At 41.3% G+C, this 18,796-nt stretch overlaps 2 protein-coding genes across 2 annotated transcripts in view; one reads left to right on the top strand and one right to left on the bottom strand.

The window, feature by feature from the left end:
- Window positions 1-943: 943 nt before the first annotated feature.
- LOC138880092 (uncharacterized mitochondrial protein AtMg00860-like) lies at window positions 944-1,453 on the bottom strand. Its single transcript, XM_070159749.1, has one exon. It carries the CDS (start codon window positions 1,451-1,453, stop codon window positions 944-946), a length of 510 nt encoding a protein of 169 aa, XP_070015850.1.
- A 1,150-nt stretch (window positions 1,454-2,603) lies between these two features.
- The window catches only part of LOC138880093 (uncharacterized), a 29,011-nt gene continuing 12,818 nt past the window's right edge, over window positions 2,604-18,796 (top strand). The window contains exons 1-3 of the mRNA XM_070159750.1: window positions 2,604-2,660; window positions 2,731-3,963; window positions 4,057-4,108. Of these exons, the coding sequence (XP_070015851.1) occupies window positions 2,604-2,660; window positions 2,731-3,963; window positions 4,057-4,108 (1,342 nt within the window). The remainder of the gene's footprint in view (window positions 2,661-2,730; window positions 3,964-4,056; window positions 4,109-18,796) is intronic.

Consider the following 18,796-nt stretch of genomic DNA (forward strand, 5'->3'; position numbering starts at 1 on the left):
GTGGGCGGAGCACGGTGGTAAGGGGCGGAGGGTTCGTTTGGTCTCTGAGGCTTAGACACGAAGAGGTGAGGGGGGGGGTTTGGCTTGGAGGCGGGGTATGGTTTGGACTTATATATGTGGGGAAGTGATTTGATCCTAGCCGTTAGATCAATTGAGATCGACGGCTTGGATCAACTCACTTGAAGAGACGGTGTCGTTTCGTTCACCTCGAGACCGGATTGGTCTTTGGATGGGAATGGGTCGGGGCATGGGGCGATTTGCGGCCGTTGGATCAAATGAAACAGACAGCCTGGATCGACAGGCTTGAAACGGCGTCGTTTCTTCGATGCTGGGGGTGGACTGGACCGTTCGATCTTAGGAGATCGACGGTTCAGATTGAACGTGGCCATACGACGTCATTTTGTTGGCTTGGTCGATTGGGCCAGATAGGGGTGATTTGGGCTGGTTTTTGGTGGGTTGGGTGTTTGGGCTTGGGAAATTAATTAAATTGGCCCAGATTTATTTCCTTCCTCTTTTCTTTTCCTTTTCTTTTTATTTTCTTCCTAAATTATTTTCTAAAATTATAAATCAAGTTAATTTATTAAAAATACTAATTATCTTCTAATAACATTTATCACATATAGTTAAATTCCAATTAACGATAAAATCACACAATTCAATATTAAATGCTAAAAAAATGCAAAGTACATTATTTTTTTTATAATTTTTCCATTTTCGTAAAACAAGTTACTTAATTAATCTTATTTGTAAAAATTAAATCCTAAATGCACATGCAACATGTAATTTTTGTATTTTTTCATTAATCAAAACAAAATAAACATGCCCAGCCAAATACAAACAATTAACCAAAAACACCACGAAAATTCTCAAAATTACACACAAAGGAAAAATTGTTTTATTTTGAATTTCTGGGAGTAGTTCTCCTAGGGCAAAAATCACGTGCTCACACCGACCTTGAATCATCTGTTTCAATATGGAATTCCAATGAGAAGTCGGGCAGAGAAAGAACTAGAGCAGAGCCTAATGCCTTCTTGAGAATTTCAAATGCCTCTTGGGCTTGATCAGTCCACTTGAACGTTTCCTTTCGCAACAAATCCGTTATAGGGCTAGCGATAGAAGCATATTGGCGGATAAACCGGCGATAATAACCGGCAAGTCCCAAAAAACTACGAACCTCCTTTACATTTCGTGGAACTGGCCATTGTAAAATGGCTTGAATTTTGGTTGGATCGACTGATAGCCCCTTCTCCGAAACTACATGGCCCAAGTAATCGATCTTCTTTTGCCCAAATAAAGACTTAGCCTCCTTTGCTACCAATTTGTGGTCCTTGAGCAACTGCAGAATAGTGGCTAGATGTTCCAAATGTAATTTCCATGATCCACTGTAGACCAAGATATCATCGAAGAATACTAAAACGAACCGACGGAGATGAGGCCGAAATACGGAGTTCATGATAGCTTGAAAGGTCGAGGGCACATTGGTCAATCCGAAAGGCATTACTAAGAATTCGTAATGGCCTTCATGAGTCCTAAAAGCAGTTTTCTCCACGTCCTCGGGCTTAATTCTAACCAGACAACAGGTCCAGCTTTGAAAAATAGCGAGCGCCATGAAGTTCATCGAACAACTCATCGATTGTGGGCATTGGAAACCTGTCTTTTACCGTGATGGCATTGAGCGCGCGATAGTCCGCACAAAAATGCCAAGTGCCATCCTTTTTTTTGACAAGTAACACTGGAGAAGAGAAGGGAGCAGTGCTGGGTCGAACTATCCCTTCCTTCATCATGTCAGACACCAATTGTTCCATCACCTGCTTTTGGAAATAGGGGTAACGATAAGGTTTCACATTCACAGGCCCTGCTTGAGGTTGTAAATAAATGGCATGATCCTGAGCTCTAGATGGGGGAAGTCTATGTGGTTTGCAAAACACATCCTTAAATCTCTGCAACATGGTTGTCAAATCAGCTGGGTAGGAAGGTGTCGCCGGCTTGTGATCTCGAACCAGCTCTAGGCGATAGTAACATGCGATGCCATCCACCTCAGTCAACCTACGAATAGTCTGGAGCTGTACTGGTTGAACATCAAGGGGTGAATCTCCTAACCAGCTATATTGTGCCCCTTCCCACGAGGACTCAAATTGGCGAGTCTTATAGTTCGTAATCACCGGACCTAAAGTCTCCAACCATGCAACTCCGAGTACCACATCTGATCCATAGAAGGATATAAGGTAAAGATCTAGTACCAAAGAACAGCCTTGAATCACCAAGGGTACATCTCGCACCACCCCTTCACATTTGAGCCGCTGCCCACCTTACTCTAGGATTCCTTACTACCGTAGTATTCTATTTTGTAGTTACTGATCTTTAGGAATTTGTTGTAACTCTCTCCTCCTATTTAGGCTCTTTTCTGATAGATGTTATCTTTTTCAAGTTTATCTTGTTGCTACATCTGCTGTACATATCTGTATAAATGGTCTGCCATACAATAAAAGAACAGAATAGTATTTTACATCTTCCGCTTTCTTCTCTTTTATGATATCAGAGCAACACTAAATTCCCACGAGTTGATCCTCTGTTTTTTCCCGCTTACTAGCCCAACCACTCAAATGGCCACAAATATTTTTGTGACCAATGCTGATGGAGTCAACAATGCCATTACTATTGTCCAATTCAATCCCCTTACGCAACTGCCCATAAAATTAACTGGCAATCACAATTTCTCCCTGTGGAAAGCTCAAGTTTCAATGCTTATTGCGTGGCCACAATCTCTATGGGCATCTCGATGTCTCCATCCCTGCCCCTACACGCACCATCTCTCAAAACAATCAAGATTTGGATAACCCTGCATTTGTTCCTTGGTATCGCCAAGATCAGTTAATTCAAAATGCTATCTTGGCCTCTGCTGATCCTATACTTGCCCCTACTATTGCTGTTGTAGTCTCCGCTAAAGCTGCCTGGGATGCTTTGCATACTGCGTATGCGAACAAATCTCAAACAAGAATTTTCAGCTTGCGAGATCGATTGGCTCGCCTCACTAAAGATTCTCGTCCGGTCACCGATTATCTTCATCAAGTTCGATCAATCTGTGATGAACTTGCAACTGCTGGTGCCCCTGTATCAAATGCCGAACTCATCGTTAAAATACTCAGTGGACTCGGATTTGAATTTCGCGAACTCTCTTCTGCCATTCGTGCTCGAGATTCTACAATTTCCTATGAAGAGCTTTATGAAAAGCTTCTGGATCATGAGCTTTTCCTAAAGCACGAGGAAGACAAGAAGCCGTTGTCCACACCTATTACCGCTGTTGTAGCACAAAAGACTACACCAACTCCTCCTCGTCAGGGTAATAATCCTAACTCCAGCAATCGTCGTCCAGGTCCAAATGCACCTGCCAACAATCAGCAATGGCAAACACAACCATGGCACCCACGAAGAAACAACCAGCGACGGCCCTTTGACAAAAACCTTCGCTGCCAACTATGTGATCGTGTAGGTCATTCTGCTAGAGTATGCAGATCGCAGTCACATGATCATCTGCAAGCTCGAGCAAACTTTGCTGCTCGTCTCTCTCCTCAACAGACCTCGTGGATCATGGATAGTGGAGCCACTCATCATATTGCATCTGATGCTCAAAGCCTAACCACGGTACATGATTACCGCGGCACCGAAGAGATAATTATGGGCAATGGTAACACCATACCAATATCCCATACTGGTAGCTCTAACATAAGTGCTTCAAATTATAATTTTAAACTTCTCAATACCTTATGTTCTCTTGCCATAAAAAGTAACCTTATTTTTGTTTCTGAGTTTAGTCGTGATAATCATTCATCTATTGAATTCTTTCCTTTTCATTATCTTGTGAAGGATCTGAGTATAGGGGCGTCTCTAGTTCGCGGGCAGAATAAAGATGGGTTGTACGAGTGGCCACCGGGTTGTGCACATCGTCCTCCTCAATGCAATGTGGTTGTTCCAATTCACCTGTGGTATCGGCGTTTAGGTCATCCTAGTTGTCGCGTTTTAAATACTATCTTGAATAATTTTCCCTTCCTGTTTCAGATCCTAAAGCTAGTTCCATTTATAATTCCTGTTATTCAAATAAAATGCACAGGTTGTCTTTTACCAAATATTCATTGCAAAGTAACAAGCCACTGCAAATCCTTTATAGCGATTTATGGGGTCCGTCTCCGGTTTTGTCAATTGATAAAAGAAGATATTATGTGTTATTTGTTGACCAATTTTCAAAATACATGTTCACTTTGAAATCAAAAAATGAAACGCTTGAAGTTTTTCAAACTTTGCATCCATTGCTTGAACGCAAATTCAACACCAAAATTCAATCTCTTTACACTGACGGTGGTGGTGAATTTCAATGTTTGCAGTCCTATCTCAAAACACATGGCATAGAACACTTAGTGTCACCCTCATATACTCTGCAAAGAGTTGCTCTAGTCGAAAGACGAAACCGACATGTTATTGAAACTGCTAGAACCTTGCTGCACCAAGCATCTTTACCCTCACACTTTTGGAGTTTTGCCTATCAACAAGCTGTCTATCTTATAAACAGGCTCACTACACCCAATCTTCAGCATAAGAGCCCCTTTGAAAATTTATTTCAAACTATGCCCAAGTATGACTCTATTAAATTATTTGGATGCTTGTGCTATCCATGGCTCAAACCTTATGCCAAAAATAAATTAGAGCCCTGTTCGACACCATGTGTTTATTTAAAATTTTCAAATAAACATTACTGCCATCAATGTTTTGATCCTTTAACTTTCAAAATTTATTTATCACGTGATGTCTTATTTCTGGAAAATCAGTTCCCATTTGAAAATATTTTTTCCCATTTGAAAATTACACTCAATAAGAATGTATCGTGGGAGATTTGTTCAACTGAAAAACCATAAATGGATAATACTTTGAGTTCAAATGTCTGTTATGAGCTTCCTACTCAGAATATACAACAGCTCGTGGACACTCACTCACTCGTCTCCTCTGCCCCAACAGGTGCCACCATCTCAGGTAATTCGGTTTCTCACTATTGATAACCAATTTTTCCCTAAGTATTTTTTACACTCAAAATACTTTCAAAATAACATATATGTGCATACATAAGCATGCCCAAGTATTTTGGTATTTTTTCCCAAATTTTTTAAGGATTTTTCAAAACCAATTTATTGTCTATTTTAGCATTGCAAAATCCAATAATTATTCCCAAAATTATTATTTTGGTGAATAATTTATTTATTTCTCATATTTACACCAAAATATAATTAAGGTAATTTTTGCATATTTTTACAAATATATTTGGTATTTTTAAAGCTAATTTGCATATAATTGCAATTATAGCCCATGTTTCGATTAATAGTATTTTTATAATTGCAAAATCAGTTCCAATATTTTTGTATTACTAATGGTTTCAGTACTTTTAATTTTTTTTAAAAAATCATTTCCATTAGTTTTATAAAATTAAGAGGGAGAAATTGGGTATTTAATACCTAACATATTATTATTGCAATTTTAGCCCCAATTGTAACCCACCCCATCAGATTTTTAATTAACCCAATACCCAATACCCAATACCCAATACCCAATCCGCCCAGCCCAATCTCTGAATAACTCGGCCCAGCTTTGATTTAATCTAAGCCATTGATCAAATGAGATCAACGGCCCAGATTTCGTTTCCTTAATTAAATTCTAACTACCCCCCCCCCTCCCGACCCCTCATTTCATCGAGACCGATCTCTCCCTCTACTTGGTCTCTTCCTCTCCTCCTTCTCTCTAGAACCTTCTGGTTCTTCTCCGATGGCCTTCACCATCTATTCGGCCACCTCCAGCCTCACCTCTTTCGACCACCAACCGTCGTGAAACCTTATCTCGTTGATTCCCTCTATACTGGAGACCCCAGGAGCCTCTACCATACGAGATGGTCACTGAAAGTTTTTCCTGGTTTGTCTTCGGCCTTTCTCTGATGGGTTTTGGTCCGATGGTGTTATGAACACCATTATTGCTGAGTTTCACAGCCAGGTTTCTCCTAATTCTCACTGGTTTCTTATGAAACCCTAATCTCTACCCAAACCTCTTAAATCTCTGTATTTTTTAAACGATTTTAACTCACACCTTTATGTTTTACACTATTCTCTACTCGATCTTTACGATTGCTCAAGTTTTAAATGTTTTGTTCCCTTTTTTTTCAAACTAGGGTTTCTGAACCCCTTTTTGAAATCACTTTATCTTCTGATTTTGAGTACTATATGTTTGTGTTTATATTATTTGCTTGTTTGTGTGATCTTCTGGGTTATTCTCCGAGTTCTATGCTTTAATTTTGTTTTTAGGGTTCCAACCTTCTACTGTTTCTGTGATTTCTTGCTTATGGTTCTCTGATTTTCGTGCCTATTGTGTTTAATAGGTCTAATTATTCATTGTTTACCAAATATTCTGTTGATTCTGTGCATCTCTTCGAATCCCTGATTTTGTATATGTTTTCCTTAGAAGTTTTTCACTGATTTTGAACCACTTCCTTATTTGTGAGATGCTTTCCTTACTTAGAACTAATTCCTTGTGATTTTAGTCCCATCCGTGATTCTTTGACTAATTTTCAAAGTTAATTTATATTTTTACCATATTTATACGCATAAACATACTTTCAAATATTCAGTATATATTTTCCTTACTTGAAATATTACATATTTGGCCCTTATTACATGTTACATGCTTTACTACTCCTATTATGGTAGATTCAGTAGTCTGAGTGATTCTTTCCATATTTAATATAGCTTGTACCCATTCGAATCATGACTCCCTAATTAAAAGGAGTTTGGTCCTGTGATTGATTCAATTGGTATTGTTTCTATAATTGTGTACTTGTTACTCTATTCTTTACTTGTTTTCAAAACTATAAATACTCTACCCTCTGTTTAGCATAACAGATGAACAACCACATTGTTCTGAACTCTCTCTTACACACACAAGCATACTCACTATTCTCTCTTACTTTCCTACACATTCTCGCTCGCTTCTCTTATTGACTACTAGTTACCTAGTCGGCTAAAAGCCAAGACTGAGTAACTTGTTACTCTACTGTTTTATTGCTCTATACATTGCTTTTCTCTTGGTTTGCACACTACTGCTCTATTATCCCACTCTTGACTAGTATGTCTGCTATTTGATTTGCAGCTTCCAAAACAATATGTTTTTATGCATATTGCACTTTCTCTTATTTCTTTTATGCTTCTACTTATGGTTTTGCTGTTTTTATTGCAATTAGCATGCCTCTTTGCAAGTTCATTGATGTGATTACCCTTCCCTTAATTCAGCATGTCTACTGCTTCCCTTACTTGTTTAATACAGTTCTTCCTTACCCCTAACCCCAGTACATTATTAGCATGTATTCACGACCCTTCCTAGCTACTAAATAATCCTGAACCTCTTCCATGTGCACTTTGGGATGAAATGTGTTGGGACTGTTTAAGTTCCGAAATGTTTTCTCTGATGTCTACGTATGTGCAACTATGCTCTTACATGTGAACTACTTGTCCTCATTTCCCCTTTCCCCTGTTTGTGTTTGCTTCCCTGAACTATGTGTGATATTCTAGTTCTGAGATTGTCCTACTCACCTTCTTACAAAACTGTCACACTCTTCTATTGTTTTTCTTTCAAGAACTGATTCTATATGGATTATTTTTAAACTGCTTTTTTTTACTCAACTCAATTTCCTTAAAACTATATCACGCAATCTCACTACTCTTAGAGATTAGTTTCTACCCCCTTCGTGTAAGCATTGCTTTGGGTACCTCTGAGTCTCACTGAACTTTGATGCACAAGGCTGGTAATTCCATACTGCACTTGTTCAACATTTTTTGGTAAATGTTTGGGTGCTGGTATTGCCCAGGGACCCAATGGGGCCTTAGGGAGCTTTGCCGCACCCAGACCATGGCAAAGGCTATGAAACTCGAAAGGAGTGAGGTTGGAAGATTGGGCCTGGCTGAAGGCTCCCTATAGAATAACTTCTTATCTTTTATTCTTTATTACTGTAATTCGGCTATCCTTGGTTTGTAATAATTTGTAAACGAATGATTGGGGTCGAATAGTGAATATGGAAGTAACTGTTATAAAATTACTGTTGCATTCTCATTAGCATTTAGAGACCATGTTTTAGGAGCTTCTATGTGCATTAGACATCCTGTTACTTAGGGTTTTTATTTTTTCTAAGTTGCAATTGTTGAACGCCTCACCAGTATGTTTAATCTAATAATACAAGTTTGGTTAACTGCGTCCTTTTGAAACTAGAATTAATATGCATGTTCACCCCCTTTAAGGTAATTAGGCAACGCATACGATGCCTAGACAAACTTTAGGCCTAATAAGAATCGATTAATCATGTTTTACCGGTTTAAGACCAATCAGCCTCTTATAATTTTGAACTCTGCTGCTCCCATTCTTGCTGAAGTTCACTCTGTTTTTTTAAAAAAACTCCCGCTCTATCTGGAAACAAAATCTTGAAATTGTGCATCTATTTACTCTCACTGATTTTCTGATTCTTGTTCTATTATGTTTTCAAACTACTGGGTTACCATTCTCTGCCCAGAATCGTGCTATTTTGAATACTTGTCCAGCACTTCGTTAAGCTACTGTCACTCCTTGATTTTCAAAAACCATGCTTTAACAATTTTTTTATCTGTCGCTAAACTCAACTGTTGTTATCTATTCCTGTTTTCCGAAAACTCCTATCTTTGAGACCTTAAATGTATTTGAGACATGCTGATTACATGTTTACTTGTGGAGGGATCTGTGAGCTTTTTATTTGCCTTTGTGTTCCCTTTATGTGTAGTCCTACTTGTTATGTATGTCGCTTAGCATTTTGTCCTTTAAACCTAAGGGTTCAGCCTAGTCCTTACCTTGTAGGAATAGTGGTCCTAAATACCCTCTAGGACTTATAGGATGGGACGGGTAATAGCACACAATAAGCTTTCGTGACCAAATCACGTGTTTTAAATAACCTTTACGGGATGGGAAAGGTAGAATATGGAGATGATGACCGATGCGCTAATATCTCATGTAGCCCCTCTTCTGAGGAGTGATTACTAGGAATTGCATTGATGTGATCCATATTGTTCACAAACCTAGGACCCCCTCCCCTTTGTTTTTTTAGAACTTGTCTAAAATCATTTCTTCAAATTTCTGCCTTCTTTATTTTCAAACTTTCAACCTACTTGCAAAACGTATGTGAGAAGCCCTCTTATTTGAGCCTTGATTGTTTACTTGTAAATTCACATTGTAACATGGCCAGGACCACACTAGTGGATCTTGAGGGGTGCCTAACACCTTCCCCTCGAGATAATTTCTAGCCCTTACCCTAATCTCTGGTCTCTTCATCTTAAACTCTTCTAAAAAGTGTCCTAATGCACTGTAATCATTAGGTGGCAACTCTTCAACTTCTAAACCCAATTCTCGAAAGGTAATAGAGTTGTCCTCCCAATGTCGTATACCCAATTTCGACCCATAGAAAAAGGGGGCGTCGACAGCATGGCGACTCTGCTGGGGATTCTTTAGGCTTTTACCATTGCATGTTTCTTGTGACTTTACTATCTCATTAATTGCTTTATTTACTGTCTTTTATTCTTTCACTACGAAACTGACTTGGCTCTTCATGTCTTTTCTTTCCTTTAACTGCTTTCCTTTACTGCTTTATTTCAATACTGTTGTAATTACTGCAATTATTGTAATCATTTATCTTATGAACGTGGAAATACATGTCAATTTGTTTCATTCTTGTAAACTGCATCTTCAACATCATATTCCACTCGTGCCAAACAAATACCATAGCAACGCTTATAATGAGTGGTTGCGCTCTTCCAATATTATCACCCTTTAAATTCGGCAAAGGCGTATTTACGGTAAAACCAGTCGATCAACGATGCAGTCGACGGTTCCGTGCCTTTCCCTCTTGAGTTGTCCGCTCAAGGGTACCTGTCTAATAACCCGATAGAAACCTTACTTTGTTTAACTGTGCATGCATCATGGTCAAACCTAGCCGAGTCAGTTATGTTGTCCACATAATGACTCATTAAGATAGCCCTGTCTGAAGTCCACTGGGTTTCCTTGAAACCCAAATGGACGCCACCATATTTTGTACATTTATTTGGAGAACTAAATGTTTTTTATGCTGATTATTGGTATTAAATAGTTGAGTCCGGTGGGGGTGAGGTCTTAACCCTTTTGTTTTGCAGAAAATGAATGACAAAGTTCCTCACTTCGGTATGGTAAACATACCTTCACTCTTGTATACTTGGTGGAGAAACCTCCCATCGAGCAACCAAATCAACGAATGGAAAGAGAGAGTCACCAAGGCTAGTGAGAAGCTAGAATACCTGGAGTACAACTTGCTGGAATTGGAAGGGAAAGTGAGGAAAAGAGTCATCGACTGTCAAAATGCTGAAGAAGGCAAAGGAGAACGTCTGGCGATAGCATTTTTACTGGAAAATCTGCGCGAGCTGGAGGACTTGATCAACGAGAACATTCAACCTGAAGAAGTCCCTTCTGGGACCAAGTAGTTAGGAGTCTTTCTTTTCGCTTTTAATGTAATAAGGCCAATGGCCATTAGTGACATTTTTACTTTTCGCTATTTTAGTGTCGTTTGGGATTCGTCTTATTTTTATCAATAAAATGAGGCATTTAGCATTATAAGTTCTCCAAATTAATTTGTCGCTAGACCTACCTCGGGCACAACGAGGCACCCAAATTAGGACGCGATTTATATTCTTGCACAATGTGTTTAAATATTGCAACATTTTCTTCTCATAACCCGCACTAACTTGTTACCTTGTTTTTTGTTTTTCTTTTATTTTTTATTCCCCTCCCCAAAGGTTAGTCCATGTATTCTGGCACCATCATCATATAGTACGAGATCCAAGGGCCCTCCACCTCCTCCTCCTCCGAGTCCTATCCGGAACAAGAACAAAGGCGGGATGGGAGATTCAAGTGCCAGAAAGGAAATTGAAAGAATTGAGATTCCTCAGGATACCCCGGTTACTAAGGAAACTGCTGCCCAACTTGAGCAAAAATTATTAAAGTTCCGAGAAGAACTGGATCAAGTTCGGAACTTGGCAAATTTATCATTCTCTCTCACCGCTCCTGATGTCAACTTTCCAAATGCTCAAAATCCCGCACCTCCACAGAACACCCCACAACCACAGATGCAAACCACTCATGCTCAACACTGAAACACATGCCACACTCCAAACAACACTCCACTACTCATTCCTGAACCACTGAACACCACAAACGACCACCTCCACAACACTCCCATCTACGTAGATACCGTACCCCACTATACTCAACCAATCTCAAGTGCACCTGAGTTTGATGACAAGGACTCTCTTATCAAAAACTTGGCAACAGAACGCAAGAAGTTGACCAGACGAGTCCAGGGCATGGAAGGAAACAAAGGTATAGAGGGGCTAAATTATGAAGACCTCTGCATTCAGCCAAATGTTGAACTTCCAGAGGGGTACAAACCTCCCAAGTTCGAAATGTTCGATGGCACGGGAGATCCCAGAGTCCATTTGAGGAAGTATTGTGATAAGCTGGTCAGAGTCGGAAGGAATGAGAAAATCCGTATGAAACTCTTCATGAGAAGTCTGAAGGGGGATGATTTATCCTGGTACATTAGTTAGGACCCCAAGAAATAGACAAGATGGGTAGGTATGGCATCGGATTTCATAGATAGGTTCCGATTCAATACAGAGAATGCACCGGATGTATTCTACATCCAGAATTTGAAGAAAAAGCCTACCGAGACATTTCGCGAGTATGCTACTCATTGGATATCAGAGGCTGCTAAGGTCAGACCGGCCTTAGAAGAGGAATAGATGAATAGATTCTTCATCCGGGCTTAGGATCCACAATATTATGAGAGGTTGATGCTGATTGAGGGCCAGAAATTCTCCGATATCATCAAACTAGGAGAAAGAATTGAGGAAAGCATTAAGAATGGTATGGTTACTAATCTTGAAGCATTGCAGGCCACCAACAAGGCTTTACAGTCTGGTGGCACATCCAAGAAGAAGGATGTGAGTGTCGTGATGGTCACACAGGGAGCCAAATCACCACTAAAATACCACACTAACCTGTCACCTCCACTTACATATCAGTCCATCCCAAATTACCAAGCACTTGCACCCTCTTACCAAAATCCACCACTCGTTTACCAATCATCTCCACTTCCCGCATATCAACCCAGTTCACCTAGATACTCTCAACCTGTACCTGTTTACCAAGCTTATAATGCACAACCCTCTCACTACCAATCACCTCCCACTCGCCAAAATTTCCCTAGATCCAGACCAAATTTTGACCGCAGACCTCCCAGACAATATACAGCCATCGCTGAGCCAATTGACCAGCTGTATGAGAAACTTAAAGCTGCTGGTTACGTCTCCCCTATCCCTGCCATAACTTTAGAAAATCCTTCCCAGTGGGTCAACCCTAATAAGACCTGTGCGTACCACTCCGGCATGTAAGGACATACCATTGACGAGTGCCGCTCGTTGAAGGACAAGATTCAAACTCTGATCGACAATAAGGTTATCGTAGCAAAGGAGCCTGCTCCTAATGTCCTCAACAACCCTCTGCCTGACCACAACGGTGGAGACATTCACATGATCGAGATCGAAGATGACTGGGACCCCAAGGGGTCGATAGGATTGATTGCTGAGGATGATGAGCCAAAGAAACCGGCAGTCATACTTAGCCCAATTGTTGTGCAGAATCAGCCCTCCAGGGGCGATGAAGTAAACATGTCTATACCTCTCGAATTTGAATAACCTTCTTCTGCGAAGGTGGTCGGGCCAATTGAGGTTGAGTTTGGGGATCCAAAAGCACCTGTACCCTTTGAAGTTGTTGTGTTACCACCAAGGGTACCCATTCATGTAGCAATGTCAGACATAACACCATTCCACTTAAATGCGATACCATGGGATTACACAGTTGAAACTAGGAGGAAAGGGAAGACCAAGACGGGAGAAGCAATTGCTGCGTAGGGTATGACCAGAACAGACAGAGTTTACACTCCAGAGCATCTAGCCGAGTCCAGTAAGCAAGCCTCTGGATGGAATATTGAAACTGGGCCTGATGATCTTTGGAGGAAAATACAAGCTAAGGAGTATTCAGTCGTTGAGCAATTGAACAAAACACCAGCGCATATCTCCATCCTAGCTCTTCTACAGAGCTCTAACGCACACGAAAATGCCTTGATGAAGATATTGAGTGAAGCTTATGTGCCCAGCAACATAACTGGAGGCGAAATAGCAAATATGGTAGGACAAATACTGGAGAGCCACAAAATCACCTTCCACGAAGATGAGCTGCCTCCGGAAGGACTGAATCACAACATGGCCCTGCACATCACCGTGCAATGCGAGGATTACTTCATCACTAGAGTCTTGATCGATAGAGGCTCCAGCCTCAATATCTATCCGTTGATAACTCTCAGAATATTGGGAAAGAGCCTGCACGAGATCAAAGATAGGGCCATCAATGTCAAAGACTTCGATGGGTCCCAAAGGTCCACTATCGGAAAGATCAGCCTATGCTTGCAAATGGGGCCAACCTGGTTCGACGTTGACTTTCAGGTGATAGATGTCCCAGCATCCTACAATTTGCTGTTGGGATGACCATGGATCCACGCCGCTGGAGCTGTAGCATCGACCCTGCATCAGGCAGTGAAGTTCAAATGGAATCACCAAGAGGTGATTATTCATGGCGATGGTAGCAACCCCATATATAGTCGCTAGACCATCCCGGTGATTGGAGGCAGAAGGAGAATAGGCGGAGAAACATACCACCACATTGAAAGGGTCAACGTTGTAGACAAGGATAAATGGTGGGATAACAAGATTGAAAGTATCTTGAATTGGTGTGGGTACGAACCTGGAAAGGGAATCGGCAAAAAACCTCCAGGGAATCACCAAACCCATCAAGCTGAAGAAACATGATACTACATTTGGTTTGGGGTATGAGTACACTTGGGAAGAGTTCAATCACTGCTCGCCACCATGGCGCGGTTCCTACTACCCACTGGAGCATCTGATACCTCACCTGGATAGACTTTCCAGCCGGTAGATACTATATATGGGTCGGAGAAAGATGGAGCATTGGCAGCCGTGAAGAATCTGTTCCTAGAGGATGATGATATGGACTGCTGTGTTATTTTCAAGGAAGGAGAGGAAGTCCCTTCTATACGAGTTGTGAACCGAGGAGAGCGCCTCGACAATTGGTCAATCAGAACCACCAGGGCCCGGAAAGCTTCGGGGTAGCAAGGCTAAACAAAAGCACCATGCATCACATTTTTACTTTTTACTAGCTGATTTTATTTCTGCATTGTATTTAATTTTGAAAAGAGCTCTGATATTCAAAACAATTATGAATTCAATTGAAAGCATTTCAGTTTATTATATATCTCGCTCTTATTATTTTTTCTATCATTCACTTTATTTTATACAGCACTACTATTACTTGCCTTGACGATGAACCAACGATTGTGACTTGCAACGAGACAACGCAACAAATGGATATGGATTCAGAAGAGGATGATATACCAGAAGAGGTCGTCAGAGAGGTTGAGAATTTTGAGAATAGGCCTAAGTCTAACTTGGACGAAAATGAGGTGGTTAATCTGGGAGATACAGAGAATGTCAAAGAAACGCGCATCAATGTTCACCTGTCACCATCAGAAAAGAAAGAGTACACGGAATTCCTAAAGGAATATGAAGACATATTCGCCTGGTCGTATAATGATATGACTGGTCTCAGTACATCCATTGTAGCTCACAAACTGCCAACAGATCCAACATGTCCACCGGTAAAGCAGAAGCTCGGGAAATTCAAACCCGACATGAGTTTGAAAATCAAAGAAGAGGTTACCAAGAAAGTCAAAGCCAAGGTTCTCACAGTAGTAGAGTATCCGACATGGTTAGCCAACATCATGCCAGTGCCAAAAAATGATAAGAAAGTTAGAGTTTGTGTTGACTACCGGGATCTTAACCTTGCCAGTCCTAAAGATGACTTCCCCTTACCGAACATACACATTCTAATTGACAATTGCGCCAAGCATGAGTTACAGTCTTTCGTTGATTGTTTCGCTGGGTATCATCAGATATGGATGGACGAGGAAGATGCAGAGAAAACGGCTTTCATCACGCCATGGGGAATGTACTGTTACAAAATGATGCCATTCGGTTTGAAGAATCTTGGTGTCACCTACATGAGAGCCATGACTACCATCTTTCATGACATGATACACAAGGAGATCGAGGTATATGTGGATGACGTCATCATCAAATACAAGAAAGTCAGGGATCACATGGAAGACCTAAGAAAGTTCTTCAACAGACTGAGGAGGTACAATCTGAAACTGAATCCCGCCAAGTGTGCATTCAGGGTTCCTGTTGGAAAATTATTGGGTTTCATCGTGAGTCATCGAGGAATAGAATTGGATCCATCAAAGATCAAAGTTATCCAAGAATTGCCGCCGCCAAAGAATAAGAAGGACGTGATGAGTTTCCTGGGGAGACTCAACTATATCAGTCGGTTCATAGCTCAGTCCACTGTCATTTGTGAACCTATTTTCAAAATGTTGAAAAAGGATGCTGCTACCAAGTGGACTGATGATTGTCAGAAAGCCTTCGACAGAATCAAGGAATACCTGTCAACGCCACCAGTCTTGGTTCCGCCTAAGCTAGAAAGACCCCTATTGCTTTACCTTGCGGTATTGGATGGAGCATTCGGTTGTGTTCTGGGACAACATGATGAAACAAGGAGAAAGGAGCAGGCTATCTACTATCTTAGTAAGAAGTTCACACCGTGTGAGGCCCGGTATTCTCTTTTAGAACGCACTTGTTGTGCTCTGACTTGGGTCGCGTAGAAGTTGAGGCATTACTTCTGTGCTTACACTACTTATCTCATATCCAGAATGGACCCTCTGAAGTATATCTTCCAGAAACCCATGCCCACTGGCAAGCTCGCCAAGTGGCAAATCCTTCTAAGTGAATTCGACATTGTTTACGTTACTCAGAAAGCAATCAAAAGGCAAGCCTTGGCGGATCATCTCACCGAGAATCCCGTGGACGGGGAATACGAGCCCTTAAAAACGTATTTTCCCGATTAAGAGGTATCTTTCATAGGAGAAGATATTGCAGAATCCTATGATAGTTGGAGGTTGTTTTTCGACGGAGCTGCAAATTTCAAAGGAGTTGGCACAGGAGTAGTCCTAGTATCAGAAACCGGCCAACACTACCCGGTATCCGCCAAGCTAAGGTTCCCTTGCACCAATAATATGGCCGAATATGAAGCCTGCATCTTGGGGCTCAAAATGGCCATTGACATGAACGTTCAGGAGTTGCTAGTGATCGGGGATTCAGACTTGCTCATACATCAGGTTCGAGAAGAGTGGGCAACCAAGAACTCTAAGATACTTCCCCACTTGCATCACATACAGAAGTTGAGGAAAAGGTTCACAAAGACAGAATTTCAGCACGTCCCCAGAGTCCAGAACGAGTTTGCTGATGCATTAGCTACTTTATCGTCCATGATCCAGCATCCAGATACAAATTTCATTGATCCCATCCCGGTAAAGATTCATGATCAGCTAGCTTATTGCACCCACGTTGAGGAAGAAGCGGATGGAAAACCATGGTTCCATGACATCAAGGAGTACCTGACAACAGGGGAATATCCAGAACTTGCCAACGCTACTCAGAAGCACACACTTCGTAGGTTATCCAGCAACTTCTTTCACAGTGGAGGAATCCTGTACATGAGGACTCCCAATTTGGGTTTACTAAGGTGTGTCGAAGCAAAAGAAGCATCCAGGCTATTGGACAAAGTGCATGCAGGGACCTGCGGGCCGCACATGAATGGTTTTGTCTTAGCAAAGAAGATACTCTGAGCAGGGTATTTTTGGATGACTATGGAAATAGACTATATCCAGTATGTTCGCAAATGCCATCGCTGTCAGATACATGCAGATACGATAAAGGTGCCTCCAAACGAGCTTACTGCAACAAGCTCACCATGGCCATTCGCCGCTTGGGGAATGGATGTTATCAGACCTATCGAGCCTGCCGCATCAAATGGGCATAGGTTCATCTTAGTGGCAATCGATTAATTTACCAAATGGGTCGAAGCAATATCATACAAGGCGGTCACTAAGAAGGTTGTGGCAGATTTCGTCCGCGATCGCATTGTTTGTCGGTTCGGAATTCCGAAATCAATCATCACTGATAATGGTTCCAATCTCAACAACGACTTGATGAAAGCAATGTGTGAAACATTCAAGATCAAACACAAGAACTCTACAGCCTACAGGCCTCAGATGAATGGAGTTGTGGAGGCAGCCAACAAGAATATCAAGAAGATACTAAGGAAGATGGTCGAAAGGCACAAACAATGGCATGAGAAGTTATCATTCGCCTTATTGGGATACCGCATCACAGTCTGCACATCGACCGGAGAAACTCCCTACATGCTGGTTTATGGTACAGAGGCGGTCATCCCCACCGAGGTATAAATTCCCTCCTTAAGGATCATACAAGAAGCAGAGTTGTATGATGCAGAATGGGTAAAAGGTCGCTACGAGCAGTTAGTTCTTATAGATGGGAAAAGGATGAATGCAGTTTGCCACGGTCAGTTGTATCAGAACAAGAGCCTTTAACAAAAGAATTAAGCCAAGGAAGTTCACCCCGGGGTAGCTGGTGTTGAAGAAAATATTCCCATATCAAGATGAAGCCAAGGGGAAGTTCTCTCCCAATTGGCAGGGTCCATACATGGTTCACCGGGTTCTAACTGGAGGAGCCCTTATTCTTGCAGAAATTGACGGAGAAGTCTGGCCGAAGCCAATCAATTCAGATGCAGTGAAACGATACTATGTGTAACCACTTATGATTCCCTTTATGATGTAATTTGAACTACGCCTGACCTGATTCCCGTTTAAGAGGGGATACATAGGCAGCCCTATGGGTTCGGTCACAATTTAATAAAAATTCCATTTCCCCCCGCTATTGGAACTGGGGCAGAATTTTGAGGACGACCCTCAAAATTTCGAAGTTGATTTTAGTTCATGCATCGCCAGATGCGCCAACCCAGTAAACTGGGGCAGAATTTTGAGGAGGACCCTCAAAATTCCGAAGATGATTTTTTTTAGTCATTCAGCACAGCCGTCAAAAATGTCCGCTCAGCAAACTAGGGCAGAATTTTAAGGAGGACCCTCAAAATTCCGGAGCGAAAGAGGTTGCAATGTCTGGAACCACGTCGCAGTCGTTGGTTCATCTAAAGAAAACTATTTTTGATTATATACTTACGTTATATTTACTATATCATGCATAACTATTATCCGAATTGTTGTTGTTTAGCGATGCTACCCCAATGACACACAACGTCAAGAGCCCGGGGAAGACAAACTAACCTTTTCCCCTTACAGAACTCACGATTTTTCTTTAGATGCAGGCACTCAATTCATAATATCATTAGATATATTTATGCACTCACACTTTCCCAAGAATTCAACTTCTCAGAACCATCACGTTCCTGCAATTGCTATCCGTACACAATCTCCCCAGCAGTCATATTGTCATAATCGGCTATCAGCTAAGAGATCTTACTACTAATCGCCATTTTACATTCTTGCACTGCATAAGGCTACTTTTCTGCCTTCCAAGGTTAAGCTCTACCTCCATCATTATTTGCATAAGGCTACCTTTCTACCTTCCGAGACTAAGCATTGTCTCCATCCTACATTTCT

This window comes from Nicotiana sylvestris, chromosome 10, assembly GCF_000393655.2.
Source record: "Nicotiana sylvestris chromosome 10, ASM39365v2, whole genome shotgun sequence".
NCBI lineage: Eukaryota > Viridiplantae > Streptophyta > Magnoliopsida > Solanales > Solanaceae > Nicotiana > Nicotiana sylvestris.